Below are 19,910 nucleotides of genomic sequence, written 5' to 3'. Positions count from 1 at the left end.
TAGAACAAGATGAGACATCATCTGTGTCGATGAGTCCTGAGCAGATCTGCTAACCCACGAAGCGCAGCTAAAGTGCAGAGTGCTTGTTGCTGCTACGTGTGGCTTGAATTTGAGCTAGCTGAAATCTGGAAGAAGCATGTCTGTATTTCTGTGGGGCTGTGCTTGTAAGTAAATTCCTTCAAGACCATAGCAGGAAGCTCACTGTGCTTAGGCTTCATAGCTTCCACTTCTGCCAGTGGGGAATCTCTGCACCATATTGCACTTACCAGTGGTGTACCCACAACACAATTGTTTAAAGCCACAAGAGGTCTTCAAGTAATCTTAGCACCTTACAGCCAAATTCAAAGTCTGAGCTGCTCTTAAAGCATGGGAGGTGATCAATTGTTAGTCATCTTTTTTACCCTGTAATATAAAGTTACATAATTTGGTCCTTTGTTTGAAGGCTTATTCAATTATCTAAACAAAAAAGTCTCCTAGCGCTGTAAATTCATTTGCAGATATTTCTCTCTCTTCAACCTATGCTTTAAGTCTCAAGACATTCAGTTAAAACTAGGAAAATGGAAAAAGACTATTATCTTTCTCAATAGGAAAAAAAATCTTCCTGGGTAATGAGATTGTTATGGCTCACAGATTGCCATCATCACACATACTGGCTGTTCCCCCACTCTAAATATCCCAGTCAAATCACAATGCTGCTAACAGAATAATACACCTCTCAGAATGCCTTGGGCTAGGAGCACTTTGCTGGTGCATTTCAGGTAAAGTAAAGCACTTCCTATTTTCTTTTGTAAGATGTCAGTTCAAACTTGGCTGATCCCAAGATTCAGTCTGAAACTTTTTATGAAAGACAGCAACAAATGGTTTTGCAAACCTGAAAAGGCGTTTTTTGCAAAGAGTATTTGAAAGACAATAATCTTCTCTCCCCTCTTTACTAGCAATCAAAACACATAATATTTGACTAAATCTCTTGTTAAAAAATGTTCTTTGAAAAGTCAAGATGCTTTTTTTCAACTTTTCATTCTAATTTTTCATTTCAAAATTCAGCTCAGTTTCATTTAAGAGGGAGAAAAAAACAGCCAAGAATAAAAAGCTTTAGTCAGAATCACTGGGGTTTTTTTCTCTTGTTTTGATAATCACCACCACAACCCCAAAAAACTTTTCCTTTCCAGCCACGAAATTAAAAATATCAGGTATTCTTACTTCTCTATCCTACTCCCATTCTCAGCAGTTTTGTAGGACAAAGACATTTGAGAAAGAACTGAGAAACAAATGTAAAACCCCTTAACTGCTGGAATCAATAAAATGCTCTGAAGTCTTTAAAGAAATGCTTGGATTCCACTGGATCCCATTGCATGGATATTTTAAACTAAAATGATCATGACAACAATTAATGTGCAAGAAAGATCAAACCTACAGTGGAAAGTATTTGGAACACAGACACAGAGTTCTTGATCGCATTTAATTTTTATGGTGCCCTACTGCTCTACATAGCGGAGCTTCAGTGAATGCTCACAAGCATTTACTACATTATGCACGTTTCTTCCTCAGCTTCTTCTATCACACTACCCAGTCCAATTAATCTCTGATTATTTTTTTGTTTGAGATATTTTGGGGGTTTTTCTGCTGAACAGCTTTATTGAACAAAGGCATGATAATGTAAGTATGCATCCCTTCCTCATATTTATTCCTTTTCATCCATTTCAACAAGGTTCAACAAAATAACCCTTTATATTTGCTCTAAACCTGGAAAAATGGTTGAACAGACTTTTGTTGGTTTTGGCTGAATATATCATTAGCTGCTAGATGCCTTTTTCCTGCTAAAGGAAAGAGTTTCCCAAACGGATCAAGGTAAAAGGTTTATCCAAGATTAAAAGCTTAAATTTGAAAATATAGTTTTGTGTTGTCCACAGGCAGACTAAGTTCCGAAAGATCCAAAAAAGGCAGAGCTGCTTAGGCATTTTACAAAAAAAACCCTTTAAGTATCCAATGAAATCACTGTAGAGAGACCAGAAGTATTTAAAAAGGATTATTTATTAAACATATTTCTTTACAAAGTACAATCAATGGTTTGCATTAAAGTTTGGGGTTTGGTATTTGCCTGTATGTACACAAAAGCTTAAAACAGAAAATGTGTCTTGATTTTACACATGGGACACAATACTGAGTTACCGTCATATTTCGATTGCTATCAACATAAGCAGTTGATAATAACTTTCAGCTTATCTGCTGTTTTTTTTAAACTGATGATGAAGCGACAACATTTCTGCAGAGTGTCAGTATTTATCAATGTACTCAATTATGACAAAGTAGAAATGAAAAATCCTTTGGGACATTTCCACCGAGCATGAGTGGAACACGACATTTTTTGGCAGGTTACTGGACAATCCTTATGATCCTAAAAATCATTTTTTGCAGTTATAAGATAAGAAGAATTGAGGAGCTAGGTAAGTTTAATAATACCCTATTAGCAGCAGTTGATAGTAAATGCAACATAAGGTTTGTTTTGTCTGTCATACAAGGACGTGTCCTAGCAGACACTATTGTGGTGTTCTCTACTTGAACAAAAGTATCTGCATGTATTGTATGTCTTTTGAAAAACAAAACAAAAATAAAGAGACAAAAAGCCATTTGTCATGAGTGACTATTGCCATCAGCTAATATGAATGCATTGCTAAAATTAGTGAAGACAGGAAAATGCTGTAAGGTAAATATATACAGAGTTAAAATACATTTCTTATCCACTAGATAGTGATTTTGTGGCACTGTGGTTTTCAGAATATAACGTCTGTTGAGAGCAATGTAATTTTCAGTGCAAGCTAAAGCAAAAATACCTGCCCGCTGTCATAAACATGACAAACAAAACTGGAATGTTCAAAGTAAGTTTGTCTTCCACTTCTCCACTCTTGAGGCACCTTTAAGACATGGCACTTACTGTAAACCATCTAAAAATCAAGAAAAGCAGACACAATAAGCCTGAATTTTCCTTAACAACTTTAAAAATCACTGCCAGAGTCACTTGCATACGTAAACGATGCCTGTGTAAAGCTTGCCAGCAAAGCATCTTTCCTGAGAACGGAGCTGGGACACTCTCTGTGTATCATAAGTGTGCGTGCTCAGAGCTGTGATCGCTGTCGTGGCTGTCGTCGTTCACTAGTGAGTCCCCTGTGTGCTGGAGACCAGCTGCGCTGATGCCAGAGAGCTCGGAGGGGAGCAGCGTGCCCTTTTTCACATTCACCAGTTCCTTCTCCCGGGCCGCTGCCCCTTGCTGGCCCCCTTTTACCCGCTTCCACTTCATTCGTCTGTTCTGGAACCAAACTTTTACCTTCACAGAAGAAACACAAAACAAGGAAAGAAAGATGGGGTCATTGAAGGTAATAATGATCTTTCTAGCTGTAACACAGCACTTGGGTTTTTTTTTCTTTTCTTAGCTTTTTTATGTGCCTTTCGGTCTGTATGGTAAACAGCTTAGCAAGCCTTCCCTGAAGACCAGGAAATCCCATTTTGGATAGGATGTGAACCCTGGGGATGTGCGGGTAACGACTGCAAAGGGGGGTAAGGAGTTTACTGCAAGGCGGCAGCCGGGCTATCTGCAATAGATAGCTCCACAGGAAGACCTCGGAGCCCTTTAGAAAACACTGACAAGTTCACATACTCTTGAAAAATGTATTAATGCCATTTCACAGGCAAAGAAACAGAGGCAAAATGGTTCCCATCAAGGGACTGCGCAGGAGAACCTACATTTCATTTGACAGCATCCCATCTGGTTGCAGGGACCCATACTGCTGTCCCTTGGGCTTACAGTGCTTTTAATTACCCTTCAAAAGAGGGTAGTTGCTTTGGAAAGGAACTTGCAATGAAAAGTTTGCATTGCCTTCTGCCTGTTTCTGTAAACTGGTGGTGAGTTTCAGGTGGAGCACTTTAAAAGCTTTTTTTTTTTTTTTTTTTTTTTTCGGTGTTACTTGCTGAAGTACCTGACAGAGCATTTGTTACCACCAAAACTTACAACTTCCCCTGTCTATTTCACATGTGTATTTAAATTATTCTAGTTGACTGATCCTTGATTCTGCTACATTTAGCATTTAGATAAGAATGGAAAAGAAATTCATAGCATGACAAATCAAAAATCTATCTGTATTTAAATCACATGAAACCCCTAGATTTTACACCAGCTGAAACTCATTTCCCCTCCTCCCCATCTCTGTATAGAAATATATAGGGGGGAAGTAAACATAAATTATTTGCACAGTTCTAAAGTACCAGCACTGCAAACCGCAAGGACTTTTTTTCAACAGCCAAAAGAAAAGAAAAAAAAAAAAAAAAGATGTGCATAGCATCTGTCAAATATATTAGACAGGATTAAAGGCTGATTTCAAATGAACTTAAAATACTGTCACTGAAAACAGTATGAATAGAAGATGGTTGGGTTTGCTCCATTTAGAGTTAATGTTGCTAAAAAATCTCATGTGTTTGCGTCTGTGCAGCTCTTCACATGAAGGTTCCACAGAAAAATAAACAATGTCTGCAACTTTTCACTTGGAAAGAAAGCAAGAAAGCTTGCAATGTTGGTGTATCCTCTGCTGCGTTTAGCAGAATGTGTTTCAGAGTTTTAAAAGAAACAGCAAGGAACAGGCACAGCAGGACATATTGTACAACATGAGTAATAGAGCCACAAAAATGCTGTTTTGCTGAATCTGTCTTACACATCCAGGAAACATTGCAGTTTTTAAACCTTTACTATCACTTTGAATTTTAGATTAAAATTTTACTGCAATTGAACTGATAGTTAACATCACTATCCATAGGTATGTTTGTGGGAAGGAAGAGAGTTATATTATTTTTTTTTATTCTAAATTGCTGTTAAAGCCAATGTGAGCTGTTAAAGCCAATCACTTGGGAACAGAGAAAAATGATTCCAGGTTAGTTAAGAGCCTCAAAGAACAACACATCCTTTCCTTTAGTCAACTCATCAGAGCCAAAGAATCTGGCTTGTAAAGTGAAATGAGTGTAAAGGGGAAGGTATTTATTACTGGCTGCTGTGATGTTGGCAATTATCATACTCAGGTCACGTATCAGAGGTGTCTGTGGAAACTGTATTCAAAAGGGTACGGCATTAGTACAGCATGGGCAGCTTTCTCAGGGAAATTAAGATTCATTTTGTTTATTTTGGGGTTTTAAGACAATGAAGTTTCTTTCGCAAATGGCACTGCTCTACTGTTGCCAAACAGTGCAATAGATGCAACTGCAGTAATAATCTAAACATCAAAAATAATACACTTTGGATTCAACCCACTACCACAGAATATTATCACTCTTCTTCTGAAATAAGGGCCAAGAGAATTTTATTCAGTAAGAAATAACTAACAGGACTGAAGTGGTGTTTAAAAGAACCAAGCAATTCTCTGGGTATTTTCATGTCTTGGAACATTCACAGAATAAGTCACAGCACTGAAAGCCTAAAACAAAATAATAACGTATATAAAAAGTGGTTTCAAGAAAAATGGCAGTAGTGCATTTGAAGCAAAAATTTCACAGCATAGCCTGGATTCAACCTACTTTAACTAATGGAACAGGAGAGATCCAGGCAAGCCACCTACTGGATGCATCCATTTCACTTTTGGATTCTTGAGAAACTGAAGCTAATACTGCTAGAGTCATCGTCAGGAACTGTTCGGGGGGGACAGAGGTGAGCCCGATGATTACTGCCTGACTCCTGATGCAGGTGCTCATTTCTGTTCTCCTCTCACAGACAGAGCTAAACTCTCACATATACTGGACTGACATTTTTTGACTGTTTTCTACTCCAATTTAGTAGATTAATCTTTTTTGGTTTTGTTGTTTTGGTTTGGTGTTGGGTTTTTTCCCCAATATTTTGTTGCTGCTGCTTTTTATAATTCAGTTTGCTTCACGAAACCACAGTTGAGAGCAGTCTCTCTCCTTGAGCCTTACGCCCAGGAGAACTGAAAGATTGGCACCGGCTTCCAGGTAATGAGTGGCTGAGGACAGGCTGGGGAATACCTCCTCATTGAGATCACCCACCCTCAGACTAGCTCATCCAGCCATGCCCTAGAATGCCTCCAGCAGGGATGAGTCTAGCTCAGCATCTTTACATTAATGGATAAAAATCAATTAAAGGACAATGATTTCTCTTTTTAAGAATAAGCGCAAGATACATTTATAAATTCCTCAGAGGAACCAGCATGCGACTACGTCTGCACATGACCCACTGTCTGGGAAACATGGCATTTAAGTAAAGTAGGGCTGAAAGGGCTCCAGCTACCTTTGCATGCCCCCCCTTGAGTGTAGGAGGAAGAAAATGGTAGTAATTTTAAAAAGAAAGAAGGGGGAAAAAAAGGTAAAAAATGCACCCCAATGCTCTCGGCTTTTTTATTAATGACTTCAGATGATCTGTATCTGATTTACTTAAAGAACATCAAATAAGAAATTACTTGGTATGCCAAAGATTATTTTCAAAAGCTAGAAAACAATTATAGTGAAATTTATCATTGAAAATGTTATGAGTTTATTACGATGTCCTTTCCTGCATTAACGTACAGCAGGACTGGTTTATGAGGCAATACGTTAGGTATTTCTTCTATGTATTTCTTTATGTCCTCCATTATAAAGTATTGAAATCCATTTTTGACCTGATCCAAAGTACACTAACGTCAGTGTGAGTTTTTCCATAGGGTTCAGTGAACTTTAGATGAAGACTTTAATGCTCATGTGCTAATAATATGAGACAGGTACTTCACTTGTTATTTCCTCTAGAGATCAAATTCAGATATTGGAATTCTGAACTTCCTTTGGAGTTGAAGAGTCAACTATGGATGGTATAGTTGTTACTGATATGTGATCCATCTATATTTTAGTACTACGAAGGAAGTGAAGGAAACTTTGTGCAAAGTACTTTAGAGTATCAGTTTATCTGGATTCATGGAAAACTGTGCTTTTCAAACACACAACTTATTTGAAACCTACAGGTGTTGCACAGAACATGCATCAGAACAAAACACCCCAAGAAAGAAAAAGAGGAGAGGAGGAAAAAAGAGGAAAGAGAACAAAAGAAAGGGAGAAAAATCAACAGAGAGAAAGAAGAGAACGACTGAAAGAAAAATAAAGAAAAAATTAAAACATAAAGGTAAAGGAGAGAGAAAAAGCCCTTACCGAAGTGAACTTGAAAAAATCTTGAACGTTTTTGTAGTGAAAGAACTAGCTTGTGACATTTACAACTTCTGCATAAACAATATCCTTTTGAAGTAGTTTAAAGATCTACTATGACAAACGTGATACCATAGGTTTTACAAACATTTTAATGCTGTTTTTAATGCCTAAGTTAGCTCTAGCAGGAGCTGAGAGTGCTCACCACCTCCCAGAATCAGGACCTGATTGTCTATTAAATGCACTCCCCCTTCTCCACCCTCTGACTAGCACAACTTAACTATATAGAGCAAGCATATGTATGTACAGAAAACAAAGGAAGTGGAGGGAAACGAACTATATTAAAGATGATGGTAGCATGAACAGCTGTTTCTAAATCAGCACTTACAAGCCAGTCTATTGAGCACATCTGCTCACTGGCACGAAAGCACAGTTTCTTTTCCCTTAGTCAACAAGTCGTTTAGCATCTGCATCTCCACATCTGATGATTAGACTGTTACTTAAGATACGAGTAAATGATTTCACATTGTGCATCTCCTGATGTAGGATGTTTTTGCTGTGACCAATTTATTTAAAGATCTATGCTGTAGGAATCATGGAAGAAGATTCCAAACAAGGAGGTTGACACTGTTAGTTTACGTTACTAAAGTAATCATTATACTAATTTTATATATATATATATGTGTGTGCTTAGTAGGCTTGAGGACCACATTATATGCTGTCTTGCCTGTGTATCTTTAATAGATCTTCATGATGTGGACATCAACACACCATTTTGGTTCTGAATGAGCATATCACCTAACCTTCTGATTTAATACTCCTTCTTCATCAGTGCACTTCAGCCATACTAACTTTAAGAATAATTGACTTCTACCATGCTCTGAGGAATGCAGAGTTCCTTTTGACGTGGGATATTAGCATTCTGTACTTACAGAGAAAAGCTAAACAGATACCTTCTGTAATTAATGAGTATTTCTTAATAAAGACATCTTGTCTGAAAAATTAAGCATGACTGAATTCAAACCACCTTAGTTGCATTGTCTGTTGTCTCTCTTCTTTTAAGAAAAAAGACATTTCTTTTTAAAAAATCTATTTCCTGAAATGAAAGATTATTTCCTAAAATTAGGTTTTCTATTCCAGGTTTTAATGGCATAAATGCCAAACAAGATTAAAATTTGAGGCCTGATATCTCACAAATCTTAAAAATTAGAAACAAGAGCACTGTGCTAGCTGAAGCTGTTATTTTGCTCTAAGGGATGCCTATTTCTATATATGTGTCTGAAGTCAATATCCCAAGTTCCATGTTTTATTGTAACTAAATGATGTGTCAGGAAGACCAAACCACTAAGCCTTTCAAGCATTCTTCCCCTGGTCAGTCATTGTCCATTTTCTTTTATTATTAATTTTTTCTAATCTGTCAATTTTCCTCTAGTGCAGACAAACATATGGATAACAAAAAATAACCCCGACTTGTCAAAATTAAAAAAAAAAAAAAGTTTATTTTTCAACTTTCTTTGGCTCTGAAAATGTTCCCATTATTTTTAGATAGTACACTTATGCTGCCAAGTTTTAAATAAAGTCAAACTCCTGAACTTTACAGAAATCACTGGTAATATAAAGCTGAAACTTACCTTTCTGCATATATAGAGGTAGCATTTTCATGGTAGTTTACTCATAAAACTTATAAAAGCAAATAGGAATGTAAAAGAGAAAAGTTTTTTTTCCTATTCTGTACTATGAGTGAATATAAGCGTTAGAAGAATCAAATCTATTAGTTTAAAATATTTACAGAAATGGTAGTCAGAGTTATCATTTTACTTCAGTAACTAAAGATAACATGAGATTTTAAATAGTTCATCTGGATTTCAAGTATGCTGGATGCATAAGAGAGTAAGTTAAGGTAGTTTTATTCAATTAAACTTAATTTTCTTCCTTATATAATTTAAAGGAGTCAAAATTCTATTGAAACCCAACCACCTCTTAAAATTCTTAAAATTTTGAGCTTAAAATCAGTTTAAATAAATCTGAGTATTAAATGCCTTCATAGTTATTATAAAATAGTACCAAAATACATCAACTGGAGAAAATTAACTTTTCATTGGAAATCAATGAGTGGTACCAGAAGCTTCTGATTAAAATTGCTTAAGTCACCTGCTCACCGATCCAAAGCAATCTGCTCCGTGTTACGTTACAGAACTTTGCGCAAGCACTTTGCAGCAGCTGTTGAGAAAAAGGGGAGGTTTTGGCAGGTGCACAAAGGACAGCTGGAGCTTTTGGCACCCAGGAAGGTGTAGGAGTGAGTTCTAGTTTTTTGTTACATAGAAGTCAGTTGAGGCTTGGGTACTGCTTAGGTGATAGATTCTCTGTTCTACCTCCCACGTTTAGACAGGGTTGGAATAGACATTATATTTCAGAGGGGATCAGTGACAGGAGTATTTCATTCCAGTTGCAAAACATCTTTGGGAGCACTCAGTTTATCTCCCTCTACTCCATCCAAAGAACTACCACCTTCTCCACCAGTAATGTTCAAAATTAATTTCATGATCAAACTGATAACCCTTCCTATTTAAAACCTCTCCTAACTAGGTTGCAGGGTTAACATATCTTAAGTAGAATGGGACACACTATTTCAGGTTCTTTCTGACCACTGGCTTGTTGTATGTACCATGAGGAAGTATTTTTTATAAAAGCAGTATCTCTTTTTTTTTGTCCAGAGGCAAAGGCAGGTGATCTGTGAGGATGCTGCTCACTCTACCTTATTCTCCTATAACATATCTTTTTAGAGTTTACCTTCATCCAATTTCTTTGCATATATATATATAAATCTACAAAAGAAAAATATGGTGAAAAACTAATTTGTGGGAAAGATCATTATCTAAACTTTGCCTCTTCTTTGTATAGGAATTTACCTGTGTGAATTACTGACATAGAGCATTTTATTTCATAAGGAGAAAAACCTAACATGCATTATTATGCACCTACATTGCACAGGTCAGCTGAGTGTGAAAGTTAAAAAAGACAGTGGGTAATCAAGACTAGCTCTTGGCTAAGTACATTGATGCTTTTTTCTGCTACTACTTTAGTATGAAGACAAGGAAAATGTCAAGAAGTAGGACTCAGCAGAAAGCAACCTGAGTACCAGCCCATGACAATCCTCCAGGGCTCTGTGACTATGGAAGCCATCTCTCTGCCCAAGTAAGAAGGACCTTCATTTCCATTCACTTAAAACTAGTCCTACAGTTCATGACTTCAAATCTGGAGGACCTTTCTGACTTCCAAAACAAGCCAGTCCTGAGTCTTTTGATGGTAAACTAGCCTCAAAATCAGCATCAAGTTCTAAAGCTAGTAAACCCTCGACAAGCTGCAGTTGTTTTCAGCAAGGCCTGCCTTGACGAGAAGAAACTAGTGAAACCAGAGATTCTCCATTTTTCAGTGCCCTGCATAAAAAAAATATCTCCTTTATTCTACATGTTAATTTGTACCTCTGAAATACCATGTTTCTCACTTATTTCTTCTGGTTTTTGAAGTGACCATGAATGACAAACCTAAAAAGCTCCTATCTCCTTAGACAACCAAAGAAGCTGCATCTTTCTCAACTCGTGTGTTAGAAAGGGTAGGGGTAGGGGACAGTAGAGCCTTACTCACTTTGTAAGAACAGCCATATAAGCTGCTAATATCTCCATCCATATCTCATATGCTACTTAGCACAGACAGCGGTTTCTCCCTACCCAGAACCTCATGAGATTTCTCTGCAGCTGTAGGGTCCATTCGCAACTAACAGTTTGAGGCACTTGGATCTTTGCACATAGACTTGCTTATTAGAATTCAAACAATACTGCAAAAGTAGATATGCTGTTTGAAGTTTTGGCATGTTCTTTTAAAAACAGAATTATTGTACAAATCAAAATTATACATGAGTTATAATTAAGTTTTCCAGGAGCATTCTTTCTCTAAGAAAGAACTCACTGAGTTAGTCTAGCAACTCTTACCGCTGGTATTTATATTGTTCAAGACAAATATAAAAGTATTAGTGAGTTTTATTCTATTAAGAGTGTTACTTTAAATAAAGCAAACAATCCAAAGGATTTCAAGCCACACAGGCTCATTATTATAGTGTGTATAGAGAGGGCTTAACACTTGGAAGCTTGGAATGAGCAGCTGCCTTTCAGAGAAGACGTGACAGCACAATAAATCAGACAGATATGGTCAAGCTCGTCCTATCAATCCATTGTTTGATTTTGTTTGAAAGTGTAAAGGGGAATAATTTCACCTCACAAATCTAGCTTCCTAAAGTAGGAAACTAGTCATGCTGTGTGATGCATGGAGAGACATTCAGTCTTGCAGAGGTGGTTCAGAAGAAACACCTAATTGATGAACATTGAACTCCCTGGTTTCTCACCCAGGTGACTAAGGAGAGCTACTCTTACCAGTCAAGTCTAAAAAATGCAGTGATTAGCCTCCCATGATCTCTGCAATGCTGAAAAGGTTTTTAAAAGAGTCATTTGGGATGAAGGATTGAGGTAACCATGCCTGGAGGAAACTTTTCTAATGGAAAATTTCATTTATTATTTTTAGAGTCATAACAATGCAGAGCTACAGTGGGGGTTATGGTACCATACCAATACTGCCCAAATACATTTGGGTATATGTTGCTTGCTTCTCTTTCTGGTAGGAAAAGGCTTTACAAAGCTTCTTCCTTTGTCAGTCATCCTGCGTTGGTACCACATGCATGGAAGCCAAACACAGAGCAGAATCACTCTTCAATTTGACAACATTTTGTCCTTTGTCTATGCAAAATCGATGACTTCAGGCCTTTTATAAATGATTGGTGGCTTCTAGGTGGGTATTGGAAGTTAAAGTTAAAAAGAAATAAACCTTCTCATTGCCATCAGCAGAATTTAATCTGACTAGGTGGGATTTTCCATCTGTGTTGGCAAACAGAAGCATTATATATTTGGACAGTTTATTCTGGTAACCTTAGCTAGCCTGCTAATGTTGCTAGAACTGCAACATTACTCTTTTGATGAGCTTCATGCAAAAAGATCTTGCGAGGTGGAAAGATCTCCTACTCCTTCTATATTTGGCAGGACCAACTCCATAAAAATGTCCATTTTGCCATGCCTCTGATACCCCACTGCAGCTGCTTCCTCTCCTCATCCCACAGTGAGATACTAAAAAGTCTGCATGGAACCTTCTCCAAGTTTATCTGGATGTACAAAAAAGCCAAGAATGCGCTTGTCAAGGTCACAAATATCTAGGGAGTGAAGATAGTTTTTAGTCTAACTGGCTCTTCAAAATATAATAGAGCACTGCCAGCTGAAAATTATTAACTGCTGGCTAAGCGGGGATTGTGAGTGCATTCTATAGGAGATGGAGCAGGAATTACATGTACCTATACTGCTGGAATTCTTACAATACCATAATAGAGCCATCCTACCACCAGATGTGCTCATAACGCTCTCAAAGTGCACTCTTAATGTCTAGGCAATTGAAGCACTTATTTCATTTCATCCTCCTGTCTTGTAACTCAGGTTTCCTTTTTAGGGAGTGACTTCTCCTCTCCTGATCCATATGTTGTGAGGGTTTTTTTTCATTATTATTTTTGCGAAATAGCCTTCCATGAGTCATTTATGTTTGAACTGATCTTGTAAGTTGTTTCAAAAGTCAAATGGAGCCTTACTTTGATGACTGTAGAAAACTTTAATAACCTCATATAACTTTTCAAATATGGTCAGACATATGTTTTTTTCTACAGCTTGTTTAAATGCCACAAAAGGTAATTATGAAGTGTTAGTTGGTCAGTGCCTCTTTTAAGCTGCGGCGTATGGTTGAAATTATCACTATAGTCAAGAGGAAGATAGAGCTTTCTCAAGATAATAGAGTTTGTGATTTATCTCACATCTTGGGAAATAACTGAAAGTTTTAACTTTAGGATGACCCCTCAATACTTTCCCCAGATTATTTTTTGTTCTTCTGGCCTCTGAATAATATGATGCTTGTCATTTAAAAAAAAAACAAACTAGTAAAAACAGTTATGCTAAACAATTAATTCCATCAGGGTTAGGTCTGCTCTCAAAGCTGTTTTTGAGCAGATTCATTAGTTCACCCAATACCCACTGCTGTTTTTTTGCATTGTATTACCTGAAGCAAGTTTCAATTCCTTGTGCGTAAATTCAGTGTTTTGCAAGAGATCAAGAGAGCTCCAACACAAATAGGTCTACAGCCTGTGATGAGGTTGAGGTTATCATTTGTGTGTTCACTTTAGTTCAAAGGAACTACTGCCTATCAGGTACCATTTTCTGCAATGCAGCCTTTGGGGGGGGAAATAGTAAAGGGAAGTGTTTCAGAAATAGCAGTTTTCCAAAAATGCTACCTTACTGTGGAGGTTTGGGGTTTTTTTTGGAATTCCATCAATATATTTTAATTCAGTCATCATAATTTTAGAGAAAGGACTGTTTTTATTTTATCTTTTTAAGTAGGGTATCAAATACAATCTCCTCTGTTGGGACAGCTAGTAAAAGAAAGTAATAAAAGTCGTAAGTAAACAAGTAGGTGCTGTTAACCCACTCAAGAATAATCATTCTTTCTGCTAATGATGGAAAGACAGGTCCTGAATATGAGTTCAGTCTCTTAACTGGAAAAAAAAAAAAAAAAGAAGTATTAGTATTACACCAGGTTCACCCTGGAGTAATATTTTTTAAGTCACTGCAAGAATACTGATGTAAAACAAGTATGCAAGAAGAGTCAAGCTTTTTGATTTACTGCATTCAGCTTCTGAAGACAGCCATGTAGCATGGAAACCTGCACCCAGTACCATGCCTATTTACATCAGTTTTCCATCAAAGCAATATATTTGATTTAAAAAAGAGACATTTCTAACTGACACAATTGGAAGTGACATCATTACTTGGCTTAGTATGATTCAGACACTGAAACATACGTTCAGAATTTCCTCTCAATTTTCTTTTTGTTTTCAATCAACAATACAGGTTTTATGCTTGCTTTTTTTTTTTTTTTTTAAAATTTCTCTCAGCCTGTTTTATTGTGGCAAGATACAGAACTGGACTCTACGAAACTAAAAATCTTAATGATTCCCTTTTCTAAGCAAGGGGGGCTTTAAGCAGGAAGGTAGGCAGGAAGGAAGGAAAGCAGGAAGGAAGGAATGAAGGAAGGAAAGGAGTTATCTCTAGAAGCTCAGCTGTCACTCTGATAATCCGGGGAAAGCAGGGAAGAAATAGATTACATAATTAGATACAAATCATCACAATTATAGCAGAATGCTTAAAACCAACACTATGCAACAGCTAGAAAACAGCAAGTGCTCCCATAACCTAAATGAATTCTCTTCATTTGTAGCACAGGCTGCCTTTTCTCCTCCAAAGACAATATACGTCTGCCTTTTCAGTATGCTCTTAGTTAACCGTTTCCTTTAGGATACTGAACTTTCTCTTCATTTAGTTGTACCACTCAACCTGATCTTTGAAGAAAAGAATAAAGAATTTTAAAGGGACAATAGTTAAATTCCAGGCCAAAATCACTACTAAATATGGGTATGGTTTTCTGAATTCAGCTGACTGATTCCTGTCAAATTGGCCAGCAGATATTTTAAAAAAATTATTTATCATTTTTCAGTTGCACGACGACTCTGCCTTTGTTACTGAGACAATAATTAATTCCTCCTCCCCTTAGCTGTCAAAATCAGGTGTGGAAGTTAATCTAATTGTGTCAGTGGAAATGAAAAAGGCAAAATTTTATCAAATGTTTGACACAAAACAGTGCATATTAAAATATAAGTAACAAATTTAAGTAACTGAAAAATGACCCCAGTGGAACCTGGCATCTTTTTTAAGTCTAATGAGAAATTACTGGCTGATTCTTAACAAGCTAGAAAGGACAACCATTCTCTAGAAGCATTCAAAGAAAAAAAAAACAACCCTGTTTCATTTGCTTGTGTGAGTAAGTGTGTGATCATATGTATAGAAAAGGCTGGATTTTCACTGAGATGCCTACTTATAGCAGGTGTAAATGAAACTCAAGAAAATTGCAAAACTTCTCCTGTCCAGAATCGACAAATCATGGTGCTGTTTTGATACCTTCCCTTGAATATATCATCATCTTACTGATTGTATCTAAAGCAATCCCTCAATCTAATATTGATTCCTGGAGAAAGGATGACTTTATCAGTGGTCAAAAAGCTTTTAATTTTAATGATAAAACTGTGGGTAGTATTTCATGTGATTTGGTGTACTTGAGTCCAGTATTCTCAACGTCTTTACTAAAACACATTTTTAAAATGTGTATGTTGATGTAATTGTTATTTAAAATGTGACTTTACTACCTATTTGGTGTGTTGGAATGAGATCCTGAAACACTTCAGTACATGCTTAACATGAATATTTCCATTAGAAATCAACGTGACAACATGCATGATGAAACTTGAGCATGTGCAGAAGTGTTTCCCGGACCAGGATTTGGTGAGCAGGAAACCAATAACAGTGATAAGAAATTCCATCATCTCCTCTGCTTTCACAGCGCAGGGTAAGATAAAGTGGTTAAAAATGCCTGTATTCCAGTTTTGCTGGTGTTCCCATTCATGCTGCCATCTGGAAACAGGATGTTCAGAAACTCTGGTCAAATGGCAACTGCATATATTTAATAGACTAAAACAAGATGCTCATATTTTTTGCATGCAGGCAAATCAACTGCTTGTGCATGCAGGCTTTGGGACCTACCACTTCTTCAGCCACATCAGTGTAGACAGATTAGAAAAGACATGCACCAGTTTACCAGATATATTACTTGTGCTTTTATCTTCCATCTCTGCCTACTAGATGAAATTAATCTGCATCTGGTACATTATAAAAATAAAAATTACTTGCATAGCAGGGAGATAATAAATGTATATAATTTTGCTATAAACATTCAATTTGATATATCAACGTATCTATACGTAACATAAATAAGAGCTCCACTGTGAGGAGCTACTAACCACTGGTAAATATTGGGCAAGCATTCAAAGTCCATTATTTTGCATCAGTACCTGTCTTTCAGTGAGGTCAAGGTTTACTGCTATCTCATATCGCCTCAGCCTGGTCAAATAGTTATGATGAGCAAATTCTGCTTCTAGCTCTCTGATTTGCTCCTTGGTGAAAGCTGTCCTTTCCTTCCTGGGTTTACTGTTGACCTCTGACTTGTAGTTTCCTTCTTGGGAATCTGAAAGAAAGAAGAAAAAAAAAAAAAGAAAAATAGGAAAAAATTAAAGTAATGACAAGTGTACACCTAAATAGGAAACAAGGCCAATGATAACAACATGTTTAAGTTAACAGTCTTCAAACTTTCTTCAAACAAGCACACCCTTGCTTTCATACCTGTAGATTCTTCACTGTAAATCAGGAAAGCAGCAGTAATTCTGACAGACGTGAGCTGCTGCTGCTATTCATGCAAGTCAAACTTCAGCTTAATACCTTGCAGTGTTTCATTTCCTAACAGTTCTCTGTAGAATTTCTGCAAAGCTTCAACTCCTTCCCACTTCTGGGAACTCTCAGTGCATCCAACCAGTACAGGATGTGTATCATCTGATTAGTGTCTTAATGAGTAATACTTCGAGAATCTCACTCTCCTACCATTTTACTAATACCTTAAGCCAAAACTCTATTTTAAATAATACACTTTAAGGTTCAGTCCAGTTACACTTTCAGGGAAAGGCAACAGAAAAATCATAGGAAATTCAATAGATGTCAAAAAAAAAAAAAAAATAGCAAGCATGTCCCATGTGATAATGGGATCTCCTCCTTCTCGTGCCATGGTGCAGGTAGGGAGGTTGTGTCACAGCTAGTGTCAGTGTAGGAAATTTGCTACCACTACAGCTCATTAACTAAGAAACACTCTGGCCGCAATCAGAGATTTGCTAAAAGTTTCAATACTATCTTCCTGATTCCTTTTACTCTCAGAAACAGGTACATTTGGTCCTGAGCCAAACTACTGAACTTAGTGATAGTCATTCTGTTGCTGTCAGTGAATTTTGTTTAAATAAACAAAAAGAGATGAAAGTGGAGGGGAAAAAAAACCAGACCAAACCACAACAAAACAGAAAAACAACCAAAAAAACCCCATAGGAAACAGAGGAAGAGAGAATGGAAAGAAAAGAAGAAAAAGAGACCAGACATTTATAAGTTTGGGTATGATACAACACCTATAAATCCAAAATTAGCAGAAGATCAGTAGGAGTATCATTACTCAAATTCTGGCCTCATGAACCATCCTAAAAATGTCACAGATTAATTCACACTTCAGTTGCTGATTTAAATAGAAACCTGCATCAACATCCAACTGAACAGGCCCACAAGAAATTACTCCCTGGGACTTTGTGTCAGATGAATCATCGACACGCCGCCTGAGACTCTCCAACTGGCCAGTGACTCTGGTTTCAAAACTACAGTCAACTACATTTTACAAAGGTATAAAAATGTTTTCACTTTTTGTCAGTCACTATGCTGCTTGGAAGGGAATATTTTTATTTTTTTTTTATTTTATGAGAACTGGTGATGCTTGACACAGTGCTACATTTAAAATGTTTTAAAGCTAATGGCTTCAAATCACTAAACCTCTTACCTTTTGCTGACATGACACACAGAACTTTGCTTCAAATATACAGTGTACTGCTGGTTTTATGGCCGAGGGTATCTGCCAAAGTTGTTGAGTGGGTTTAGGAGCCGTTCAGTCATGACTGGAATAGGGAATTTCTAGGACAGCACACGATTAGATGGCATACCCATTGATTACAGTGTGCGGTCAATACCCACTATCCAAATTCAACACAGAAAACTTGACAGGTCAAAACCAACTTAAACCTGGAAGTTCACATTTCTTCCTTTGTACTAGTTGGCAAACTAGTCACTATAACTTCTTTCTGCCTTTTTCCATTTCAGGAACATGCATATTGCTTTTCTTCCTTGAAATTTCCTTGTCTGCCACCTCATTATAAACTTCAGATATTACGTAGGTGACCTGAACTTACTTCAACCCTTGTATCAGCATTCCAATGAACTGCTGAAGAGAGATACCTAAATCATTTTTCTTAGCATTCAGACTTACCATTCTTACACCACCAGACATGTGTTTCATATGTGTCTGAAAGCAGGTGGATGTGCATACTGCTTATCTGCAGTATGGCACAGAAATGTAGTTCGTGCAAGTCACTGGTGAAGAACTCTTAACTGTCTTGGTAAATCTGTGCCTGTGTGAGGCCGTGAGCCAAGAAGTCTTACCATGTCAGTACTTGCTGCAAGAAAGATCCATGGCTCACTAGTTTCCAAACCAAAGGTTGTGAGCTTCAATAAAACCAATGCACCTACAGATGACACCATATTGAAAATTAAATACTAGAAATGAAGATATAAGCCTTGAAATGCAAAAGAAAGTGGGGTCAGGGTTGTGAAACCTTGGTAGCTACTGCTATCACAAATGGCCAAAAGGAAAAACTTCAAGAGTACCCATCCAAATGTCTCTCAGAAGGGTACTGATCTCTGTACGTGACTGAGATTTATAATGCAAGCAATTTTTTTCTGCAAGCAGATAGTCCATGAGGAAAACAGAATTCCTGTACAGCCAGTAAAACCATGAGGAACCAAGTAATCTTTCAGGTTAATACTCATGGTTCTGAGTTCCCAATTTACAAATGCGGTTAGCATCTAAATTCCATGCTACTGGGGTACTGATGTAAGGAAAGGGAAATGTAACTGCATGAGTCGCATTTGTCCTTCATCTTTGCCAGGACAGAGGATTCAGCACTGCTAGCAATGTTAGCCCACACAGATCCTGTGCAAATATGAGCATGCTTGGACGACTGGTTATTTAGACACTTCTGCCATTGCTGGATACTGCTTTTAAGCCAATGCTGGATTGTAAGTGCCTGGCAGCCACAGTTTTGTCAGCAGTATGATTTCACCAGCAGACAGACACAAGTGGAAAAGTTTCAGGTTTTTATTTATTTATTGTGAATGTCACTGAATGCATTTGTAATAGTCAAAATACTCTGAAAAAAAACACATGATATGTTCAAATATTGCTGAAAGCAGAAGTTGGAGAGGCACACAGAAACCTGAGACAGGTACACAGAAAGCTGACTCCCTCTCAGTACTGAGGTTCACACAACTGAACGACCAGAATCCTATAAAATCCCAGCAAAGATCTGACCAGCAAGACAATGGTATTTTGCTTAATGCATTTGAGATATTGGACATACACCTAAAAAGATACTTAGATGGATGCCAGTTAGATGAACAACAGTTATGAACTCTTGGTGTCATCTGACTTTCCCTGCTGCAGTGTTGCTCTTGTTCATGTACAGATTGCCTTTTATTCCCTATCGACATCGTACTACTTGGAATACTAATTTTAGAAATTTGGGGTGTTTTAATTTTCAAAGCAGTAAATCTAGGTTTTCTGATTTTTTTCTTTTTAACAGTCTCTATAGAGCCAGGATTGGGAGCTCCCATCTCCTTCTGACCTTCAGGTCTCTGTTCATATCACCAGACTAGCTTCTCTTTGGTGGAAAATGGGTGGGAGACTTGGAAGAGATTTTTGGCAGAACTCATGTCAACCTACATCTGTTTTGCAGCTGTTGCAGCTAAGAGAAGAAAAAAGTCCCAACAACCTTAGTTTTCTTCTACTGGCTACATCTTATGCCAAATGGTAGGTGTAGAGGGAAAGAACAAAGCCTAAGGGGATCTAAGTTACACTCCTTGCCTCTC

The 19,910-nt window shown here is 37.3% G+C and overlaps 1 protein-coding gene across 1 annotated transcript in view; it reads right to left on the bottom strand.

The window, feature by feature from the left end:
- Window positions 1–576: 576 nt before the first annotated feature.
- The window catches only part of MEOX2 (mesenchyme homeobox 2), a 55,852-nt gene continuing 36,518 nt past the window's right edge, over window positions 577–19,910 (bottom strand). Inside the window, exons 2-3 of the mRNA XM_005228813.3 lie at window positions 16,199–16,371; window positions 577–3,322 (exon numbers count right to left, since the gene is read on the bottom strand). Of these exons, the coding sequence (XP_005228870.2) occupies window positions 3,098–3,322; window positions 16,199–16,371 (398 nt within the window). The 3' untranslated portion in view covers window positions 577–3,097. The remainder of the gene's footprint in view (window positions 3,323–16,198; window positions 16,372–19,910) is intronic.

The sequence above is a fragment of the Falco peregrinus genome, chromosome 5 (genome assembly GCF_023634155.1).
Source record: "Falco peregrinus isolate bFalPer1 chromosome 5, bFalPer1.pri, whole genome shotgun sequence".
Classification (NCBI taxonomy): Eukaryota; Metazoa; Chordata; class Aves; order Falconiformes; family Falconidae; genus Falco; species Falco peregrinus.
The sequence above is the reverse complement of the archived record's forward strand: the minus strand, read 5'-3'. Positions and strand labels throughout refer to the sequence as shown.